Genomic DNA, 24,380 nt, shown 5'->3' with positions numbered 1-24,380 from the left:
AAAGGAAGAAAACACTTAGACTCTCTGGTTCTTGACAGGACATCAGAGTTCTAAAGTTTTTCAACTTGCATATGAATGTTATAAATAAAACTCCAGCAGGAAAAAATATTTTACTAAAAGTTCTCTCTCGTTTTTTAAAGGGCTGTCTAATTACAAAGATTTAACTTGAATCTCCTGAATTCACAAATTGAGAACAGGAATTAAAGCTGATGATATTTCATGCTGAAAAGGGAAATGTTTTTTGAACTTGCCATTCTTCAACTTCTGATGTGCTGTATTGGCAGCCTTGCAAAACTGTACTTGCCCACTGTGATTAGTGGGATCTTTAATTCCCTACAATTAAAGTCCTTGTTGGTAGGAGATGCTGATAATGGTTAGCAGACCAGACAGAAGAACATTCTCCATTTTGCAAGGCTGATGAATACAAGTGCGTTGACATGAATTAATTGGTATTGTAGGAAGTAGTAGCATGCCAATAATTAACTTGTATGTCTTCTTCCATTTAAGGTATCTAGTGGATAGTCGCTGGTTCAAACAATGGAAAAAATATGTTGGTTTTGACAGCTGGGACAAATACCAGATGGGAGATCAGAATGTGTACCCTGGTCCTATTGATAATTCTGGACTTCTCAAAGGTAACTGCTTCTGATTGTGTAATAAGTCAATACTAACATTTAGTGCAAATTTGTCACAGGTTGTTCATCTTTTGTAGTTGATAGTATAAATGAATCTCAGCATATATCAAGGTGAAACTGTTTTGTTTGTTTGTTTTCAGACCTTGACAAGGGAACTAGAATAGATTTCCCGAGCAAATTACAATTTTATAAATAAAATTATTGGAACTTCTTTGCAATGGTAACAGAATGTTTAATAATGTACAAATTACTGGTTTATAATGGTATTTTGGGATACCTTGAGAGTTGAAATTTAGTCAAGTTGACAAATAGCTAGCCTGAGTTCACTAAGATTTTTTTAGCTTAACTAAATTGGTTGATTTAAAATAACATTTTTAAGTTGAACTCTAAAATTTCTTTTTGTAAATGAGCCCCAAGCCCTTACTTTGATTCTGGAACAATTGAAGAAGAGGTATTATGCAGTTCAGTGATAATATAAAGTGGTGCAAAATGATAAAGCATAATTTCCTCATTTTTTATGGTCTTCTAAGTATGGTTAAACTCTGTCACTGTTATAATTACTCAGGTCTGACTGACTTTTGCTGAACTGTAGTCAGATTTGTGGACACAGGTCTCGGAATAATTTCCCAGATATTTTAATCTTTAGGTCAAGTTCTATATTTAATGTCTGGTATTGAAATGCCACTAGAGCCGTTAATATTTAATCTGCAAAATCTAGTGGATGCAAAATCTAGCAGATAATTGGTTTCCTTCTTTGCAGTTACAGGTAATGTAATAGTACTACATAATTTGTTTGCACATAGTAATACAAATTTTTACAACTTCATGGGGTTTATGATGAACTCTGACTTAATCCAAAACTTCTCAGCTGTAATTAATATCTCATTATTTTACAAGTTAAATGTTAAAGATGATTGCCTCTTTCATAGGACTTGTCATACCATGTTGCACTAGTTGTCAGTGTGAGTGAGTGCGTGTGTGTCAGTGACTAGTATTAGTGCCTTTGAAGCAGGTGCTGTATTGTCATATGCATCTATATGTTCTCTTCCATCCACAAACTTAAAGGTCTTTTTGCTCCAGGTGAGTGATATGTTTTGTTTTCTGAAGTGTGAAGATCTAGATCTTTTGTACATTCTTGTAGTAAATCTTGCAGTGAGGCAGGCATGTCCAGGTGATACTTTTCAGTTGAAATTAGATGTAGCGAGATCTTTTTATCCTCAGTGAGGCAGCATCATCTTATTCTCTCTTCTGTGTCTACCCACTTTAAAAAACAAAAAGGTGATTTCTAGATGTGCAAAGCACTGTGTTAGTTGATCTGTATTACTTATAACTTAATCTACATACATGTTCAGATTATGTTTAAAGTTACTGTGGATATGAAGCCTATATTAGGGTTAGCTGTCCAAATCTAAAGTCATGTGAGCCATTTTGCTGAAAGCTCGTGAAAACCTGTATTCTATTGTTTTGACACTGCCAATGTCCCTTTCAAAGTAAACACAGCATCGGGGTTTATGAACTTCACTTTTTGCTCATTCATGGTTCTAAAACTGTGGCTCTGCATTGGCAGTGATAGCATGCATCCAATTACTGTCTGACATCTACTGTTCCTGTGTGAAGGCAGTTTTAAAATTAAGGGCATTAGTGCTCAGCAAATAGTAGCTGTCTCCTTCACCTGCTGCAAAGCAGCGATCCTCTGTACTAGGTTTCCTATGTAGCACAAATTGAACCTGAAAATACTTGGGTTTTAATTCTGTCTTTGGCACGTAGTATGCACTAGTTGCTCTCATACTGCTCTCCTTAAGTGTTAAGTCTCAAAATTTGCATCTGATTTAAAGAATAAAATAATCTAAAATGGGCATGCTTTCTAGATATTCTGCAGTGTAATGCAGTGATGAAGAAAAAGTCTGATTCCAGGTAACTGAAACAGTATGTTGTGCTTATATTACTTAAATGCTGCTCCCTTATTTCCAGAACATTTGGATGAAGTGAGAGCAGTGAAATGTAACAGGTAGAGATTTCAGTTAATCTCAACATATGCAAAAAATGTTGTTGAATGTAATGGCATGCACACCTGCCGTCTTCAAGAGATATATAGTCAACTTTAGATTAGCAAGGCAAGCACAAGGAAGTAGTCATTTAGAATAGCTGATTGTTCATCATAGAAAACAGTGTTGCATATGAGGGACTGAGTCGTCAGAGTCAGGGAACTTCTTTGATGGAATAAGGTTCTGAAAAAATTTTACTAGAAGAAATGTTGGGGATTTTAGAAAGAATGGAATCCAAATTATATCTTCTCACTATAAACTCCTGTAGCAATATCAGATCAGTGCAGAAATACAGTATGAACCTTTTAAAGACATACATGGACCTGAAGATGTGTTTGTGGATTTCTCCCCACGCTTTACTCCCAGTTATAACGGAACCACCATATGCATAGTGTTGAGTGGGCCAAGTAAGACTTGATAGTGTGAGTCGTGAATTATTTCAGTGAACGTTTCTTGTATGTAGCTCTTGAATATAGATTTTTTTTTTCCCTAATCAGTCAAGACGGTTTTAAACCGAAATTTGACTCTTGAAAATTGTTACTTTTACAGCTGGGATGAAACAACCTGAGGGGAAAAAAGGAAAGTACCTTTTAAACAGGTGCATTGATTGAAGTCTCATTTATTAGGTCACTAATTATATTTATCACCATGAAGAATTGAACTCTTATTTACCTGTATGTTCACTGAGATGTTCACGTGAAGTTCCATTTTACTTTTTGCTTGAGAAGTGTATGTACTATGGCTCCCAAAGTGGAATCCAAAGTCTGAGGTTTTCTTCCACTTTCCTTTGTTGCCTTCTGTGTTGTTCTTGTGTTTTTTTCTTGCTAAAATTGCAACAAATACTTTGGCTATTTCTGAACTTGATTATCCCCTCTTTCTAAAATAACTTCATAATTCTAATACTTACCTGGGTTTATTTTGGGGGTTTTGTTGTTTAGCTCTTCCTACTAAGTAATTTACGATTTTTATTGGAGAAAATGCATGGAAACCATGTTGTACCTTCTTGACTGCATGAAGTCATCTCTAAACTGCACAGATTGCATATTACGGAAACTATCTTTACCATCTCTGAGCAGCTAATGGTAATAACAACTATTGCACACTTAAAATACATGAACTGAGAACAATATGCATCTCCCATGTTTTGCTCACACATCAAGGTACTTAGCTGGAGAAGGAAAGAGGGAGTCAGCACCAGTGATAAGATAATAGGAGCAGAAGAAATCTGTGCATCCTTCTTTGTCCATATTTTCACATTTGGGTGATTAAAAGAAAAAGCATTGCTTTTGTCCCATATTTTCCCTTAAAATCACAAACCCTTTAAACCAACTGAAGGTGTAGCAAGTGCAGGTAGAGTAGGGAGATCTCTAGAGTCTCAGTAAGATGAATCTTGTTTACTCTTCCCACCAGGAAGTGAACACCTCTCTTGAATGTCCTCAGTAGTGTTGCCCTCCTACAGAAAAGGTCATGCTGAAACATGTTTTGTTAAATTTTTATACAGAAAAAAAAATTTTGAATAGTTATTATTAAAGGACGTTTAATTTTTAAGTGTGCCTTTTTTAGTGCTCAGGATATTTTTTTTTCACTTGAAGTCACATTATGCTGTGTTTGTTCAATCTGTACAAAGGAGAAAAAAGAGAAATATAGAAATATGATCAAATGAGAGGATCTTAGTGCTTTTCATATGTGCATAGCACACACTTATTTTTGTCCTTGCAGAAAAATGAAGGTAACAGTATTCATTTTGTTTAGAAGTATTACTTAAAAAAAAAAAAATCCAAGAGGAAGGCCAATAGTTGAAGCAATTTAAGTTGAGATTATTTAAGGTTACTTTTATGCTCAGTTTCAATTGTGCAGTGTAATTCTGCAGTTCATTCACATAAGACAATGAAAATAAATAGACTGTATATTTATTACATAGTCTATTTGTTTTCATACTTCATTAAGTTTGTCATCCTGATTCATTCTTTGGAGCTGAATGTGGGGCTCTCCCTGTTTGATCACCCTCTGTACAGAGGGATGATTGCTGGCCTGTAGTTGGGTACTTCCAAACGGAAGGGCAGCTGCCCTAATTGTCTGAGGCTCACAGTGGCTCAGATCTGGAATCACCTCTTACACATATAGGATAGCTGCTATCTTACCACTGTAATAAGGGTTGAACTGAAGCTAAAAGCATGCTACTTATGTGAAGAGGTTGCCACGTTGTACTTCTTTCAAGTGCTGTATCTCGCTGTCCCTGTGAAGAATTTTGTAGGGACTGTGTTTCCAGGGCACGTAGGATCCTTTAAGTAGCAGGGTTGTACCATGTTATTTTCCCAGTCTGACATGGAGCAAATGACTTCGAACTTTGTCTTGGATCTACTGTAACTACCGATTCCTGCATTTTCAGTGAAGGATGCAACTATAGCATGAAATGGAAGTATCCATGGTGATGTGGGAGTATGTGCAAAGTGGGTGGAGAAATGGATTGGTTTCTCTGAAGGCTATGGTGGCATGTGTTAACAAGTTAGGCGCTTATGATTGCATGAGGATATGGAGTTGTCACTTGGGTTCTTGAATGTAGGAATACTACCTGTAATAGGTGTGCTATGCATGAACTGGATAGCTTGCCTAAATAGTTTCAGAAGAGTTTTGCTTTGAACACCGTAATACTGATAACATAGCTGTGACTCAGAAAATATTTTGTTTGCTATTTATATGAAAAATGTTACATTCAAAACTCAAGTAACACAGTGACAGTATTCAAGTAAAAATGTCTTTCTCTTATAGATGGTGATTCTCAGTCTCTCAAAGAACATCTCATTGATGAGCTGGACTACATCCTTTTGCCAACTGAAGGCTGGAATAGGCTAGTTAGCTGGTACACACTGATGGAAGGTCAAGAGCCAATAGCACGCAAGGTACTCTTAAATTACCTACTGGGATGAATACGATTCAGATATAGTCCTGCAAATATGCAGGAGTTGCACAGGAATTTATTAGAGAATTGTAAGTCCTGGCCTATGATAATCGTATAGACAACTCCTGCTTTAGTTGCTTATAGCTATCTAATTTTTATTCAGATTTTAGAGGCTTAAGTTTTTAATATTGAGAAATGAGGATGCAAAAAATATAATACTTTCTTTTCCTGGAAGTAAGCCCTCTAATATTTCTTTTTCTGGAAGTAAGCCCTCTAATATTTCAAGAAGAACTTGCTTTAGAAGTTTGTAAGTCTATTAATGCAAATGATTTTGTAATTAAGTAAAAAAACCCAAAACTGTATTGACTATATTAGTGAAAAGCCTAGCTCTAATAATGTTAACACTGGCAGAGTAATTGGTCGTTCCTTTTCTGATAAGCATAGTCTTCTTTGTTCAGCAGCTCTCTAAGGGAGTTTTTTCTTTAAGCAAAAAGCTTACCTCAACACAAGTAGTAGTCCATGGTATGGTGGATACTGTGGCCCTCTGTCAGTATGAGATACTTAAAAATTAACATCTTTGTTAATTTTTGTTTGTTCCAGTACATACCATCCTTATTATTAAGGTGATATGACATTTTACCAGTTTACTGATCATACAGCCTTTTTTATTTGTATTATTTCTTAAGATTTTCAGGTTAGTGATTACAGTTGCATCCTCACTGGACTGAATTACTTAAGTTTTAAAATACATTTTGGTATGTTTGCCATTTCTAAATTGATAATTAGGGCATATTCTTTCAGTTAAAGGGATCTTTATTTTAATTCCTGAAAAACTGCTGAAAGAATATTATGACTAGAATATAGTTTGATATGACTTCTGTGTAATACAACTTTTTTCCCTCCTGTGACATGAGTATGGTCTAACTACGTGCATGCTGGCCACTTACTTGAAGTGCATTCCTTTCAAACAAATGCCAGATTTAGCTATAGAAGAAATTTTGCATTTTCAAGATTCATTTCGTCAGCAATAGTAGTTTGTTGTTGTTTTTTTTTTAACATTCTCTTTAATAAAAGAGATCTTTCTTTAAAGAGACATCCCTGGAATGTCTCTTTCTTTTTCTCTTAGTTCTGTAAGAGCTGAAATCCATTAAAATGGCTCTCCTTCTTTAAAGATATATCTGTTATCAACTTGTTACTGTTTTTACTGAAGATGGGTTTCAGCAAACTGAATCCTCTTCCATCATCATGGTAAAGTAAAAGTTCTGTGACTTTTTCACTTTTCGGGGGAAAATGGAAGGAGAGAGAAAGGAAATTAGAGTAACTTGCCTTCTACTTGGAAGGAACTAACTGGAAAAATACATGGAGTGTAATGAGTGGCCAGGTAAACTGGCATAGCTTCATCATTTCTGCCAATATGAACAGTAGTTATCCTCTGAAATGCATATTCTGGTTCAGAATTTTTCTTCCTGATGCTTTTGTCATTTGTTCATGATTCTTTCTCCTGTCTGCCTTAATGTTTTATCATAGAGGTGGGATGATACTTTGCTTTCATCCTCTTTGTTACATCAGCTTTTTTTCAAATGTGGATCCAAATTTTAAATTGATACAATGCTGTACTTGACCCATGTCAAATAACATTATGAATTTATGTAATAGGATGTAGTAATACTACCACTACAGTGTCAGTTTTGTTCTCAAAAATGTCTTAGCCATACTCCATAGTTTTGTTTACTGCAACTATTTTGTTGTTACTCCAGTAGTTGAAAACCCTACTAAGCTGCTCAAATTAAGATGCATTTTTATTTAAATGTCATGGTTGGCAGTCATTAAAGCTAAGGCAAACTACTGAACAGCAATGAAATCATTTGCTAATTTTTTTTTTCCTATGGCACATGCATACAAGTTATATTTGTACAGCAGATAGCAGATCTCTCCTAGCAATTAGCTGGTGGCTTTTTTTTTTTTCTTTAACCGTATTTGTCAGATGTATCACATATCAGGCCGATGGTTATTTTTGGAACAGTCTACATGACTAAGTACTGCAGTTACACTTTGGAAGATCAAAGGGAAAAACATTTAAGAGGTGACCCTGAATATTTTTTTTTTCTACATTTTACTTTTATAAAAAAAAATCCTGTATACTTAACTATTTTGTAATAGGTGTTACAAAAATGAATGTACAATAAACAACTGTAATGAGTAGGTGAAATTTCAAATTAATGTATTCATTATCAGAATATAAGTGGAAGATTTGTAGGTTTTGTTTAAAAATGTGATATCGAGATTTTATTTGTGTGTATGTATTCTGTTTTTGATAAGTTTTCTTTAACTGTGAAAACTAGTTCTTCATGTTTTGAGGAAGTAGCATATAACGAATGTATTTTGAAATAAAAATAACTTTTGGTGTTTTTTATCTTTTGATCCAAGTATCTTATCTTTTGGTTAAGTATGCATATTTGTGATTTCCACTGTACTTAACACTTTGAAAGAGAGGGTGGTGGTGTTATACATAGGTAAGACATCATCATCATGGCAAAAAACTTACTTTTTAGTTTACTGTATTTCTAAAAAGCTATAGGAGAATTTTAGTTCTAATTTTCGGCATTTATTAAGTATCTTACATTCCCTGAACTTTGGTTTCTTGAAGAGGTCTCAAAAATATTTTGAAGTGTGTATCTGAAAACGTATTTGGACTGATACCTGATCCCAATCTGTTTTTCAGGTCGTTGAACAGGGTATGTTTGTAAAGCACTGCAAAGTAGAAGTATATCTCACAGAATTAAAGCTTTGTGAAAATGGAAATATGAACAATGTTGTCACGCGAAGATTTAGTAAAGCTGATACAATAGGTATGCACAACTATTTTTTAAAAATATATGCTTGTTACTTGTTTAAATAGTACTCAGTAGCAAGTTCTGAGTGAATACATCTCTAGGTAAAATGATAGATGTGTATTGTAACCAATAAAAAGGATGGGGCTAGTCTTGTTTGGGTCAAAATTAAAAGTTAAACTGTTAGGAATAGTTAGGATTTTTAATACAATTTTTTTTAAAATGGTGCATTTTATTATCTAGGCATCTGTGTTAACTCTAGAGGTTTGCACTTTCAGGAAGTGAACAGTGTGATGTTTTTCATTATCTTTACTGGATTCCATAGTACTTTTTCTTGCCTTTTGGTGTGTAAGAAATATATTTTTTTCATGTGTTTCCATTCATGTCTTTCATTAGCCAACACTTTTTAGTCATACATATAAAGAGAAGAGTATATTACAAAGCACAAGAATGAACTGAATTTATAAATTAATGGCTAAAGGTGACCTACAAAGGCAGTATTCTTTGGATTGTGAAGTGGCAGGCCAGGCAGAATCTTTTACAGCAACTGAGTCCTGTATTGAATCTTTAACTTGTCTTTATTTGTGGTTATTTTGCCTGCTCTTTGAGCATTGTGTCATCGTTTGAAACCATATTTTGATAACATTTTTCTCTGAAAATAACAGTCAGAACACATGCAAAGATATTGCTTATCATATAAACTCAATTTGTGGAGTATTTGTGCATGTGTATCTGAGATAAGAGCCTTTCAATCAGCTGTATTTGTGCAGTTAGTATTGTACTTTATGCCCTTGGCACTTTATGCCTGGTCATTACTCTTTGTTTACGTTCTTTGACAACAATGTAGTTTTTTGCTACCCTTTAATTCTTTGCAGATTGCTTTCTTTAAAAGCAGAATCATTTTACTTTGCTAAATTTAATCTTTAAGTTAAACAAGTAATCATCTGCTTGTATTAGAATAAAGACTTAAAAATTATGAAATTTGTCCTTGAAACAAGGCTTCAGTGTTGTATGTTAATTGGCCTTTTTGAGATCTGGTTTCATCTGGGGAGATGTGCTTCATTATTCTCTAAGCAAACCCAGAAACTTAGAAAACACAATTTAACATTATTCTTCCCTGAGGACCAAATACAAGCTATTTTACAGCTATACTGAATTTAATTGTATCATTGGATTTATAGGTAATGGATGAATTTCTGATATTTTCTTTCTGTAATTAGAAGCAGGGCATTTTGGAATTACTTACTTGGAGGTGTATTCATTTTTTCTTAGCAGAGAGAGAATTACAATTACGAGAAAGTTGTCATAAAGGGTAATGAGAATCAGTCAGGCTCACTGGCAGCCTCTTTCCAGACACTGGCCTTACTTGCTTTCCCGAGATGTGGATGACATGCTCTTGGAAGCCTTAAAAACATGCCCTTTCTGAAGCTGAAGCTTCCTACACAGAGTACCAAGCAGGGTCACCCTAGCCAGGACATCCAAAAGAGTTTGTATCTTAGAAGAAGTGCTAGAAACGTTAAAACCACCTTTAAGAGTGAAAAAATTACTGATCCCTGAGGTTTTTCTCTTATCATCCATTAATAAGATGGTGATTACTTTTTTCCCTGTCCTTACCTTAAGTATACTTAAGGTAGTTCTGAAATTCACCAAATATATAGCAGAGATGCTCATTATATTATCAATAAATAATATGCAAGAGGAATCTCACAGAATCTTGATTATTTTTCACCCTTCCTTGTGTATGCCAGTAAGGGATGCATTTTCATTATGATTGCAGAAGACTTGTAGTACAAAAGAGTCAGTATCAGCCCCGCTGAAGTGAGTGGACATTAAGGTACTATGGTCTTTTCAAGAAATTTTAATTTTTCTACCCGCCATCATTGAGTATATTATTTACTGCCTTCAAAAGATCAGTACAAGACCTTCGTAATTCACATGAACAGAGAAAGTTTTGGAGCATCTTAAATACTCCAAGCACAATATAATATTCACCTACCAGTCTTCAAATGTGTGTTATTCCTGGAATACCTTTGCTTTTCCACTCAAATAGAAACTAAGCTAAGCTGTATGTCAATAAGTTAGTACAAGGTAGGCAAAAGTAATTATAAAGGGCAGACCTAATAATGACAGTCATTTTCTTGGGGTGGTACTTGACACATCTAATGTGTTCCTTTGGCCCTTCATGGGAATCTCCTACAATTGAGGACTCTCGCCTTGGAGGCAGTGCATATTAACTTTGAGACTGATTGATGACTGTCTCATTTGCAGGGGGTGGGTTTTTAATTCAAAAAAGAAAATGAGCTAGACAATAGATGTAGTTCAGGCAGCGTTTCAGTCTTGGAGGCAGTGCATATTAACTTTGAGACTGATTGATGACTGTCTCATTTGCAGGGGGTGGGTTTTTAATTCAAAAAAGAAAATGAGCTAGACAATGCTGTTCAGGCAGCATTTCAGTCTAGTTATTGTTGCTGATCCTAGAGAGCATCAGGGCTTCTGAGTGAAAATGAGTTAATGATCAATTCAGGAGTCTTAATCATGTGAAAGTATGATAAAACTAAGTCATCAGCTAATGTGTAGGCCTTTTCTACCTTTATTCAAGAGTTTTACAAACCACAAAATGACAGAAAGACTGTCTGTAGCCTCTGTTATGGATGAATAGGAGTCAGGTTGTAACTGCAATGCCATAAAACAATTCCAAAACTGAGCTGATAAACTTTGTAGAAGATTACAACAGTGGCTCTGCATCTAATGGGCTTTTGGACTTTTGCTAGTAAATTATCTTGGCAAATGGCTTTGATTCATCTTTCCCTTTAATTTGCTGCAGAATACAAGAATGTAAAACTTGCCACCCTTGAGGACAATTTATTCTGGGATCTGTGACTAGCCTTTCCCTTCTTTAGGAAGCTGGGATTACTGTTTCATAGTATAGGTTAACATTTTACTACAGTTTCCTTTAGCCGGTATTTGTGATAGCACTAGCCTTTAGGAGCCAGGGTGTACTTGTATCAGGACCCACTGAACTTCTCCAGCATCTCATCAAGAATTCCACGTAGTCTTGCAAAATAGTACTTAAATCATGCAGCTGGTTTTTTGGAGGAGCTGTCTGATTTTTAAAGATATAGAATATATCCTGTATGGAATCCATAACCTTTAACTCTCAAAGTGAACTATCTCAAAGTGTGGCTATATAGCTGATGGAGTGAGAGGCCATCTTTAAAGGGCAGTTCTTCCTGTCTCTTTTAGACGTCATCCCAGTACTAATCATCTCATACATGGATGTGTATAACACTACTAGAGGAGAACCCCGTACACCATATGCCTCAGACCATACCTGTTTGAATGTAATGCTTTCATTTATACCGAACAGGCACTTTCACTTTAGATCATAAGCCAGCACTTCAGTGGTGCTTGCTGGGGGGCAAGGGAAAGAATTATAAAGCGTGCATTGGTTACGTTCATGGAAGTATGTAAAAGAACCTTAGTTTCAGTCTCAAAATTAGCATAGTAGTCAAGTGGAACATACTCTTCCCAGAGTCTTGGACATAATGTGTAGTCATCTGATAGTATTGATGCTTCCAGTCTCATAACAGTTCTGTTAGTGAAGCTGGAATATGTTCAAAATTAACATACTAAATGTTAACTTAGTACTTGCAAAGAATACGAGCTGCAATGCTCAAATAATTGTTAAAGTTTTTCATTATCTTATTAATACCATCTTTTGTAAATTCTTCTTTAGTGAGTCATTGATACATCAATTTTTTTTTTGAGGATTGTTGCTGACTAGATTCATTCTTACATTCAAATATAGTTATTTGAAATCATTGGTTGAGAATTGATTCAGACAGTACATGACTTTTTAAAAAAAAAAAAGTCAACAAATCAAGTAACAGCCTGTTGCCTTGTTTATAGCACCTACCTTGCCTACATATCACCTCTATTACAGAAACAGATGATCCAGTCTAACACTTGCTTTCATACTAAAATGTGTGTTAACTAGTATAGAAGGAAATTGTATTCAGTTGCCTACAATATCCTCAAACATTATATTGGCCAGTTGTCATGCATTTCACAAGCCAATGGCTGGATTTTTATAAGGTACTTTTAAACTTCAGGTCTCATTTTGACTTTTCGTATTTGATTTAACATAGTGGAAGAGAAAATAATAAGTAAAAGGGAGCGAGGGGAATGCTAGAGGAGCTGACACACTGCTGTTTTATCCTGAGACTTCAAGGGAATGTCTCTCAAAGAGCTTACAGAGCCCATTTTTATAATTGTGTTTTCAGTGATCATCAGGAATAAACTGTACATTTTTTGACTCCTCTTTTGTTTTCTGTATTAGCTGTTATGAGACTTGGCTGCTGTGGGGCTGTATGAGTGTACTAATTAAAAAAAAAAATCCAAAAACAAGTGAGATAGCTATGGTATAGCACTGTACCTATTAGTTCAAATTAAAGAACTCTTTAATAAACTCTACTTTTGCATAAGGAGGATGAATTTAATTATGAACTTCTTAAATTTCAGTTGTCGACAATAATTACACTACCTTAAAATTACGTAACACTGATTATATTTCTGTCAGGTAGAGGAGGAGCTGGTAGACCTTTTTATGTTAAATCTTTCAGGGACGTAAAATCTTTCATCATCCTTTTAAAATAAATTTATGCGCTTCAGTTTTACAGAGTAGTCTTTAATTTCTGCGAGTGTGTAAATTAAAATTTATGCATATATATTGTGGTTAGTGCTAGTTGCACTGGGATATGGGTAGTAGAAGCGTGAAAACCAAAAAGGGTTTGATTTAGGGAAAGGAACAGAATGACTTGCACTCCCTGCACCTGGTTTTGCTGCCAGTCTTGCTTCTAATCATTCCCTACCCACCCACACTTCTGTGTTACCACACTCTGAGAAATTAGTAGATGGGTACCTAGGTACCTCCTGTCATCTGTTAGTTATCAACTTGTCTTTATTTGATCTGCTTTGCTAAGAGATTCAGGAGGGAATAAAATAGTCCTCTGACTGTTTCCATTTTAAAGGCAAGTGAACTAGCAACTTCCAGCTTGTCCTACAACATGATGTAGTTGCATGGCTATTTCTACAGTTTCATTCATATTTTGAATATAAGAAAAGAGTAGGTGATTCTGGTGCTTTGTTTGGCCTTATACTGTTTGTGTAGTGAAATGCTAAACTTTTGTTCTCTCCCTTTCAAAACAGATACAATTGAAAAAGAGATAAGAAAAATCTTCAATATTCCAGGTGAAAAAGAGACCAGATTGTGGAACAAATACATGAGTAATACTTTTGAACCTTTGAATAAACCAGACAGTACCATACAGGATGCTGGTTTATACCAGGGACAGGTACAGTGTAATAATATTTCTTTTTTTAATACGTTTATTTTTTTTCTCATGAAAATGTAGCTGTACCCAATGAATTTTCCTTCTTTTTAAACAAAAATTGCCTCCTAATAGATTGTATTAGGGATAGGGGATTTTATAAACAAGTCCATAAAAATAAAAGTAGTCTTTGACTGTATTTTCAGGATTAAAGATGAGTTTAACTCTCCTGGTGAATTAAAAGTAAATGAACGTAACGTTGCTAACTTGAATTTTTTAAAACCTGAAATAAAAAAATATTCCTAGGATCTGGGATATGTTCCTATAATGAAACCCAAAATTTGAAGAACCTTTTAGGTTCTCTAAAAGAATGTCTTCCACTCAAATTCCACTGTCCAGATTTCAGAAAGAAATTAAGAAAAAATTAAAAGACTTCAGATAAGAACTATAGAGGCAAAAGAGCTTGAAAACCTGCTTTAGCGTGAGACTATATCATCACTTCAAAATCCCTTTATGGGAGGATTTCTTACAAGAGAATTTTTTTACCTTTCCAGATGAACATAAAGAACAAATATCGGATGTTAAAGCTACACAAATACAAATGTGAACTGATTGAACAATTTAATCATTAGAATAACTTTTCAGATTATTACATTGATTCTTTAGTCTTCAAATAGTTGGATGCTTTTTCAACAGCTGTAGTTCGTGCTGTCATGCTACAAATATGAATGGATCAAACTTTATGGCAGTAATTGTAGGCGAGATTATATTAAAGTATTTCCTTTTGCCTTGAAATACTTGACTCTAACTTACTTACCAGCAGTATTTATGCTGTGCTTCAGATTTCTTTTATGGCATGGAAGGTAAGTAATCAGTGCACCAAAATAACAGCTTGAACTATTGTGCCCTTTAGCTTCATGCTGCACGCACTTAAGCCCTCACACAGGTAATTTTAACAACGCAGAAGTCCTGCTGGAAGAGCCTACATCTCCCATAAAAGATTTGCGTCAAAGATGTAACTTGCAAATTGCCTCTATCCCAGTGAAACATTAACTATGAAGCAAGCATGTTCTAATATAGTGATAAAAAGATCTCTAGGTGACATCTGTACTTTCAGCAAAACAAATATTGTTCAAAACTGAGTTTAACCGTGGTTTCTGAAAATGCTAAATGTCATGGTAGACCATGTGTGTTTGGTCAGTTGCACTTGCTGACACACAAGGTTGTTATTTTTCTTGCTGAGCCTCCTAATCTAATAATAGTTATTCTGACTATTACAGTCTGTCTAACCTAATAGTTATTTTTTACTGTGTAATTCTAATCTACGTATGTGATTGAGTAAATTAATGTTTTGAATTCATTAGTTGGTTTCTGAAGTGAACCTTTAGGGGTTCCATTGAACTTTTAAGTCTAAGTCTTCCTTTTATTTAGTAGTCTCTGTGAGCCAATGGAAGGAAATATGGCAGAACACGTCTTACAGCATTCATGACCAAAGATAGCAGGCTACTCTTTTCCAGATACAAAGCTGGTCATGATAGAAAGCTAGTTTTCAATGTCATGTCTTAGTGTATTCAGACTGAAAATGTGACTACGTTTTCAAGTGGCAGCATGACTTACGTATAAGGTTTTGAGCATAAGTACATATGTGAATGTATGTCACTGTGTAGACACATACTGCCATAGCATGGCAGTTAATTTATCATCCTGAAACATCAGTGTACAGTTACGCAGAATTAGTTGCATTGGAAATTAAGAACTAGATTCAGTTTAAATATTGGAGTCTAGTTGCCATTTCAAATGGTCTGGCTATCCCAGCTGTCAATCCAGAAAGGCATGAGCTTTTTGTAGATCCTGTGTCATATCTGCCAGCCTAGGGCAGATATCTCAAATACCCAAAGGCGTTTCAAATGGCACTTGATGCCTGTGTTTAGGACTGAGTGTTCTGTACTCCCTTTTGTACCAATGACAACTTGAATGAAATTAATTTCATTAGCCAACTGTCCCATTGGAAAATGAATATTAGATGAATGCTTTTGCAAAAAAATTACAGGAGTGACCAAACAGGTATGATTTTAAGGCTATCAAGGCAGAAAAGAGTGGTTTGGGTTTTTTTTTTTTCCTACCGATTTGTCATGTGTGAGGCAAAATTCCTTCAGGAATATCCCTTCTTTAACAGGGCTGTTGTATAGACATGTGATTTCTATAGATTCATGGATGCTGCTTAGACATTACAGGTCGTCTTCTGACCTCTTTGAGAGGTAAGGTCTCACCATTTTATCCATGGATTGTTGAGGCATAGAAATATTAAGTGGCTTGCCCAAAGTTGCACAAATTAAGATGTGAGGAGAAAACAGTGAACAGAGCAAGAGGAAGGTGCAGTGTAGTTGAATGGAATATCCTTGAACCTCAGGGAATAGTAACTTAAACATCAGTCTTTTCCATCTCAATCACATGTCAGCAAATCCATTAAAAAGGTTGGAACAGAAAGCAGTCTAGTCATATTTTTATTTCAGTTTTCTTATTACGCTTTTTGTGGTAGGTACTGGTGATAGAACAGAAGAATGAGGATGGAACATGGCCAAGAGGTCCTTCAACTCCTAAGTAAGTTGTGAATTTTAAGTCATGTTATTCACTATAACTTAACTATTTTCACATGTTATTTTGCTTTAAAAAAAATCCACCTGTTTTTTAAAGTGGCATTTTATTTTGAAAATCGGCCTTCAGATGTTTTAGCTGAAAATATACCAAGTAGTGTATTTGTTGTAAGTGCTGCACGTTGTAGAACATGACATGGTAATGGTGAATTCCTGCATATACATTGCTTAATTTTGTTGATTTCAGCCAGTGATATATGTTATGCTGCTTAAAAATAGGAAAGAAAAAAAAAAAACCCATAGTAGAAAACTGTAAAACTTCGCTTATTTTATTTAGATTTCTGTTTCAAAGCATAGTGTATCTGTTAGGTGAACATAGATATACATGTGTTTTATCAGTATTTTTCTTATATTTAAATGTTTTCATGGATAGCTTATCCTTTTGTCTCCAGCGCACAATATTTACGCATAAACATTATTTAAATTGCAGTCTACATTACCAGCATGTTGCTTTTGTTCTGTGTTGGGCCGTCATCAATTAAGAGAGTACAATGTTCTTTTTCTTTTCTGTTCTTCCTGCTGCCATTATCAACAGCATCTTGATAATGGCAATTGAGTGGAAAGACTTGAGTGTGGTTTTTCTCATTTAGATGGATAAACTTTTTTTTAATATTGCTTCCAGAATCTAAATCATGTTCTGTTGGTTTTGAAGAACAGTTGGAACTAGTTATTAGTAAACTAATGTGATCTCAGCCTTACAAATAGTTAACTGTGTTTTTTCCCTTTGTTGGCTGGTTCTTGAGCATATCTTTCATAAAAAGCTCTTTTAAGTTCCTTTTATTCCTTTTGATATTCTGCGTTCATGTAATTGAGGTTCGTTGTTGTTTTAAAACATTTTCATAGCATCATTGCTTATCATTTGAAGGACAGAGATTCTTTGTCTTTGGTATTTTATCTCAAGCACTTTTATTAGGATCACTGGCTTCTATTAAGTTGCTTAATGAAGCCTGAGTTCAATTTAAGCTTAGTATGGACAGTACAATCTTGCTTAGCAAGATGTTACGACACAAAGAATTGAGAATGTAGAGCAGCAGAAAGAATGGGATGCAAAATACTTGAAGTTTAATTTCTGACCTCAAAAAGCATCTAGTAGAAATGTAACTTCTGAGTCAAATTTTAGATGTAGATTTTGAAGGTTAAAAGAATTTAGTTAACTCAATGTCACAGATTCTTTTGGAAGTTTTGGTAGAAGATATTCTTGGTGATGGTACCTGCTTTTATTCTGCCAAATTTCCATTCCACTTTATGGAGGGCATTCAGGAGCAGTATATAAATTAAAGAATATCTCCTGGAAAATGTTTAATCTGGGGACGAATAAAATGGTAATTGAGAATACTGGTGTCAGAGGAGGCTATAAGTAAACTAGCAAATGAGGATGAATAGTTTTAGTGTGAAGCTGGGGTATGTTTTTGAGGTTTGGCAGCTATCAGAAAGATTGACTGAAATTTGGTATTCAAATGCATTGTGATAGTGGAAGGTTTGCTAAATTCAGTGGATTCCAATGGAAACTATCAACAAGCAGTAATGGGGACAGGTTTTTACATCTGTTTAAAACTTTATGAAACATCTAATAAAAGTTTAAAGGGGTAGAAAAATTAAACACTTGCTTTTGAGTCTTCTGTGTGAGATGCATTAGGAGTATTAGTTTGTCATCAGAAATAGTATACATCCAGATACCTTCCTACAGTCCTGTCATTGGTGACACACTGGTCTCACACTGGTTTCTACTGAGACTACCTCTTTGTAGTGCTTGTTTTAGAAGAGTACAAATTGTAAACACAAATTCTGAGGCCAGGGAATAAAATGCCATATTTAGAAAGGTCAAAATGTAGAATATTGGAAAGTGTGAAAGACTTAAAAAGCTTGAAAAGGGCAGGATCATTTCAGAACATCAGCTAAGCTTTTCACAGAATCACAGAATAGTTGAGGTTGGAAGGCACCTCTGGAGACTGAGCAGGGGATTGGACTAGCCAAAGAAGGATCACCTAGAGCAGGTTGCTTGGGACTGTGTCCAGCCAGGTTTTGAGCATCTCCAAGGACGGAGGCTCCACAGACTCCCTGGAAAACCTATTCCAGTGTTTGATAACCCCCACTGTAAAGCAAAATTTCTTACATTTAAATGGAATTGCCTGTGCTTCAGTTTGTGCCCATTGCCTCTTCTCCTTTCAGTGGGTACCGCTGAGAAGAGTTTAGCTCAGTTTTCTTTACTGTCCCCCATCAGGTATTTCCACACGTTGATAAGGTCGCTCTGGAGCCTTCTCCAGGCTGAACAGTCCCAGCTCTCTCAGCCTCTCCACATAGGTCAGATGCTGCAGTGATCAGTCCCTTGATCACCGTTGTGGCCCCTCACTGGACTTGCTCCAGTATATCCCTGTCTCTCTGGTAATGGGGAGCCCAGAAGTGAACCCAGCACTTTAGGGTTCACTCCTCCCCTGACCTGCTGGCAATACTCTTCTCAATGCAGCCCACACGGTTGTTGACCCAAGGGCACATTGCTGGCTCATGCTCAGCTTTTTGTCCAGCAGGACCCCAGGTGCTTCTCTGCCAAGCTGCTTTCCATCTGGTCACCTGCCCCCCCCACCTCTCCAGTGTGTACTGGTGCCTGGGCTTATTCCTCCCCAGCTGCAGGCCTTTGCGTTTCCTTTGATTGAACTTCATGAGGTTCCTGTTTGCCCATTTCTCCAGCCTGTTGAGGTCTGTCTGAATGGTAGCACAAGCTATGTTGTGACAGTTGAAAATGAGAGATAGTAAGGTGTTCTGCACTTTTTCTCTGCCTCTTTCTTTTTAGCGGAAGCATAACAGCAATCCTTGTATTGATTGCTACTTTTGGCAGTTTTTCTTTCTTCCTACTGCAGGTGATGAACATTGGCAGTTTTTTATGAGAAACATGTTAAAGGTGTGAGCATCTTTTTCTACTGTAAGAAAAGAACATACTTACTTTGAAAGTGGCCAAATTGGGACCTCAGCTCAGTATAGGAAGAAATACTTTCAAAAATGATAATTCTTTTTCTCTTAAAAGTATAATGAATCAGTACAAGTGAAAAGATCAATTATCATCACAATTGTCTCTTCTTCTGAAGAAACTAGGAAGAAATTATTTCAAGTTTGAGATCCTTTTTATATAGGAGCAGAGACCCTGCTGCGCAACTTAGAATTTCAGCTCTATGTCCAAGCTTGTCAGTTTTTGGATTTCTCTTATGTGTACTGTTCTTCTCCTTCTGAATTTACTTAATTTTGAAAGTAATTGCAACTGAAGTTTAATGATATCTGCTATTGTCTCATATTTTAATGCTACTTAAAAGGTTTGTACGTTGGTGTTTTTTGTCAGGAAGTATCTGAACGTGGTGTACGTTCTTAAAATGTGCGCAGGGTCAGTGAGGCTTAGGAATAGCTGGATTTTTGGCTACCTCTGAGAGGTTCTGTTTATATCTACTGTTTATATCAGCTACTGGGATGTTTGTTGCTCAGGAAGCTTGGCTTCTGTGAAACTTTTCTAGGAAGCTCATAGTGACTTCTCCTGGAATGTCTTTACTGTCATCTGCTCCCAAAATAGATATTACTCAGCATTAATGGGCAGTTCTGCAGAAAATTTTGTTAACTTTTCTGTGAATAAATGTTTCCTCAGTGTCACACATGTGACAAACTCATCCAAACATGGTGATCCCCGTTGCTTGGTAGCTTGGATCAGCTTGCTGCTGATCCCAGACCTTGAATGAAGACTTGTGATCTGTGTGCAGACAACTTTTTTCATATCTGTATCCTCCTGTGGGAGATTATTCCACAGGCAGAAAACCAACCAACCAACCCTATTTGAATGGTTTATTATCATCAAGAGGATGTCTGCAACGAAGATATTAAAAAAAAAAAACAAAACCACAAACCCAACGAAGGTTGTAGTTCAAGTAACTTAAGCAACTGTACTACAAAATGAGATTACTTGTGTTCAGGAAAAATTGCACAACAATTAAAACCTTTCATCCAATCTGTGATTATAAAACTTGAGAAGAGGAGAAGGAAGGAGCTTAAGTTTTGAAGTTCCACGAATTACCGAATGAATAGCCAGGACAAGGTTTCTATTAGTTTTCTGTTAAGAAGTTGTTACCTGTTTATGTGCAAATATAAAAGCAAGTTAGAGAAACATACAAAGAAACTATTAACTGGAAACTTATTTCCTTCTAATTTTAGAAAAATATTGTTTGTTATTTTCTTAGAAAACTTAATACGTATTAAATCTATTGATCAATCGTATTCTTCAAAAATGCTTCTTATATGGTAAAAAACTAAGACTTTTTAATTAATCTATCAATATACATTTGTGTGTATAATGAAAGTAACAGATTTAATTCTGATCTCTTCACTGTGGAATAAATCATCCTAATCAAATAGCTGGCTATATTGCATAATTTACACATGGTCTGCTGTTAACTTCAACAATTTTTGCATGTAAAAGGGAATACATTAATTTTTTTTACTATACAAAAATTTGAGACTGTAATAATGAATGTTTTCTTACAATATTTGTCACATGGTAAGTTCTTTCATAATTTTTTTTCTGGTTCAAAACGGTATGCCTTTTTATCTTGGAAAAACACTAAAGGCTCTTACTTGATTCTTTTTTGTTTCTGAGCTGGATCCCATAATGTTTTTAAGAGGAAAAAAAATTGAATAAAAGATGCTTAGCTATTCTTTTTGAAATAATTTAATGATTGTGTATCCAAGTTTTATAGGAAAAAATATCCATGAGTCTTCAAAAGAAAAACTGTGTTTATCTACTGAAATGAAAAGTATCATCTTTAACCAAGAGATTTAAAAGCTGTTTTTTTTCCCTGAAGCAGTTGATGTGCAGACAGGTGTGCCTTTCTACTGACTTTGCTGTAAGAAAGATAATTGTGGAGAATAGAGCTAACTGGGGACTTACTCTGTCTTACACTGTAAAAGCAAGAGCTGTCAGAGCTTGTCTGCCCATCAAGAGCTGGACTGCTGTTTGCTGATGGCATAATAACTTGTTAGACTGTGGTAACCATGTGTCTGAGCCCCTGTGGGTAAACATCAAACATTGGTAATGTACAACAGACATTTTCAAGTTAGTTTAACAAACATGTTCATTAATATCAGTTAATGCAGGGTTGAGAAACTCTTAGCAAATGCGTGCCCTGAACATTATAATTTGTTTTGATTGCTGAATGTTAAAATATCAACCTTTCATGCGCACCCCCCAAAGAAGTATGATTAACTGAATTAGTTTTTATAAGAAGAGAATAACCTAAACTGAAGTAGGTTAAACATACTAAAGCTTGCTTTAAAATATGAAATTGTATGTTAGCCTGATTTATAACCACACCTTCACAGAATCAGAGACCTTGAGGATAGAAGGACCTCACAAGATAATCTCATCCAGTCCCACTACTCAAAGCAGGGGCAGCTGGAGCAGGTTGCCCAGGACAATGTCCAGGCACATTTTGAATATCTCCAAGGATGACAGCCACTCTGGTCAACCTGTTCCAGGTTTTGACCACCCTCACTGTAAAAAAAAAAAAAAAAAAAAGACAGTTTATCACCTTTTTTTTTTTGTGAACATCATCCTATGTTCAGATGGAATTTCATTTATTTCAATTTATACCCATGGCTTTTTGTCCTTTCAGTGGGCACCACCGAGAAGGGTCTTGCTCCATCTTCTTCATTCCGTCCCATTGGGTATTTATACACATTGATAAGATAGCTCTGGAGCCTTCTCTTCTCCAGGCTGAACAGTCCCACCTTTCTCAACCTCTCCAGTATATCCCTGTCTCTCTGGTAATGGGGAGCCCAGAAGTGAACTCAGCACTCCAGGGGTGCCAGTGCTGAGTGGAGGGGAAGGATCACCTCCCTTGACCTGCTGGCAATGTTTTTCCCAAAGCAGCCCACAAGGTTGTTGGCCCAAGGGCACATTGCTGGCTCATGCTCAGCTTTCTGTCCAGCAGGACCCCAGGTGCTTCTCTGCCAAGCTGCTTCCATTCTGGTCCCCTGCCCCCCCACCCCTCCAGTGTGTACTGGTGCCTGGGCTTATTCCTCCCCAGCTGCAGGCCTTTGCATTTCCTCTGATTGAACTTCATGAGGTTCCTGTTTGCCCATTTCTCCAGCCTGCTGAGGTCCCTCTGAATGGCAGCACCCCCATCTGGTGTATCAGTCCCTCCTTCCAGATTTGTGTCATCTCTAATCTTGCTGAGGGTGCACTCTGTCCCGATGTTGTGGTCATTAATAAAGATGTTAGAGAGTATAGGACCTAGTATTGACCCCTGGAGTATACCACTAGCGACTGGCCTCCAACTGGACTTTGTGCCACTGGTCAAAATCATCTGGGCCCAACCATTCAGCTGGTTTTCAGTCCATTTCACTGTACACCTATGTAACCCATGCTTCATCTGCTTGTCTATGAGGCTGTTACAGGAGACAGTGTCAAAAGGCTTACTGATGTTGAGATAAACAACATCCATTGCTCCCCCTTCATCTGCTAAGCTAGTAATTTCATCATAGGCGGCTATCAGGCTGGTTAAGCAACATTTCCATTTCATAAATCCGTGCTGACTAGTCCTTGTCACCTTCTTGTCCTTCATATGTCTGGAAGTGATTTCCAGGATTAGTAGCTCCATCATCTTCTGTGGGATTGAGGTGAGGCGGACTAGCCTGTAGTTTTCCAGATCTAATCTCTTGCCCTCTTGAAGATATGAGTGCCATTTGCTCTCTTCCCATCTTCAGGAGCCTCTCCCAATAGCCAGGACCTTTCAAAATAAATGAGTGCCATCACAGTAGAATCAACCAGCTCCCTCAGCAGCTGGTGCATCCTATCAGGCCCCATGGTCTTATGTATCTCCAGTGTGTTCAGGTGCCCCCTAACCTGATTGTCCTCCACTGAGGGCAAGTCAGCCTTGCTCCAAATTTTGGTTTCAGGGGCGTGGGATTCCTGAAAACTAGTCTTAACTGGTAAAGACTGACACAAAGAAGGCATTGAGTATCTCGGACTTTTCCGTGTCCTTTTGTCACCAGGGCCCCTGCCCCATTTAGCAGTGGCCCATGTTTTCCCTAGTCTTCCTTTTGCTGTTTGTGTACTTGTAGAATATTTCTTGTTGCCCTTCACATCACTTGCCAGATTTAACACCAGGTAGGCTTTGGCTTTCCTGACCTCATCCCTGCAAAACTGCACAGTATCTCTATGTTCCTCCTGGGTTATCTGCCCCTGCTTTCACTCAGATGCTTTCTCTTCACGTCTGAGTTGAGTCAGGAGCTCCTTGTTCATCCATGCAGGCTTCCTGCTGCCTTTGCTTGATATTCTACTTGTTAGAATGGACCATTCTTGAGCTCAGAGGAGATGGTCCTTGAATATCAACCAGCACGCTTGGGCCCCTCTTCTCTCCAGGGCTGTATCCCATGGGACTCTTCCAAGCAGATCCCTGAAAAGGCTAAAGTCTGCTCTCTGGAAGTCCAGGGTTGTGTTACTGCTTTCTGTGCTGCTCTCTCGGGATCCTGAATTTCACCATCTTATTATGGTCATTGCAGCCAAGGCCCCAACCTTCACATCCCCAACTAGTTCCTCCTTGTTTGTAAGTACCTGATCCAGCGAAGTACCTCTCCTTGTTGACCTCTTAATCACCTGTGTCAGGAAGTTGTCATCAATGCACTTCAGAACCTTCCTGGATAGCTTGTGCCCTGCTGTGTTGTCCCACCAGCAGGTGTCAGAGTGGTTGAAGTCTCCTGTAAGGACTAGGGCCTGTGAATGTTAGGTTTCTTCCAGTTGTCCAAAGAAGCCTTGTCTGGTTTTGGTTTTTTATCCTGATCCAGGCAATCTATAGCAGATGCCCACAGATTATTGGAGGAAAAGAGTTGTTCTGGTTGCAGTTGTTTTTGCTGATGTCCATATTTATGTCTCTGCTGTGGATCACTATCAGAGTTAAAGTATAGAGCAGTTTAACCACAGGGTTAATGAAGTGTGTAGGGCAGTCAGTATCTAAT

At 36.7% G+C, this 24,380-nt stretch overlaps 1 protein-coding gene across 1 annotated transcript in view; it reads left to right on the top strand.

Moving 5' to 3' along the window:
- Window positions 1–24,380, top strand: part of USP15 (ubiquitin specific peptidase 15) — an 83,295-nt gene that overhangs the window by 28,487 nt on the left and 30,428 nt on the right. The window contains exons 2-6 of the mRNA XM_009327687.1: window positions 508–635; window positions 5,450–5,580; window positions 8,302–8,428; window positions 13,619–13,764; window positions 16,280–16,341. Of these exons, the coding sequence (XP_009325962.1) occupies window positions 508–635; window positions 5,450–5,580; window positions 8,302–8,428; window positions 13,619–13,764; window positions 16,280–16,341 (594 nt within the window). The remainder of the gene's footprint in view (window positions 1–507; window positions 636–5,449; window positions 5,581–8,301; window positions 8,429–13,618; window positions 13,765–16,279; window positions 16,342–24,380) is intronic.

Source organism: Pygoscelis adeliae, unplaced genomic scaffold, assembly GCF_000699105.1.
Source record: "Pygoscelis adeliae isolate BGI_AS28 unplaced genomic scaffold, ASM69910v1 Scaffold113, whole genome shotgun sequence".
Lineage (NCBI taxonomy): Eukaryota > Metazoa > Chordata > Aves > Sphenisciformes > Spheniscidae > Pygoscelis > Pygoscelis adeliae.
The sequence above is the reverse complement of the archived record's forward strand: the minus strand, read 5'-3'. Positions and strand labels throughout refer to the sequence as shown.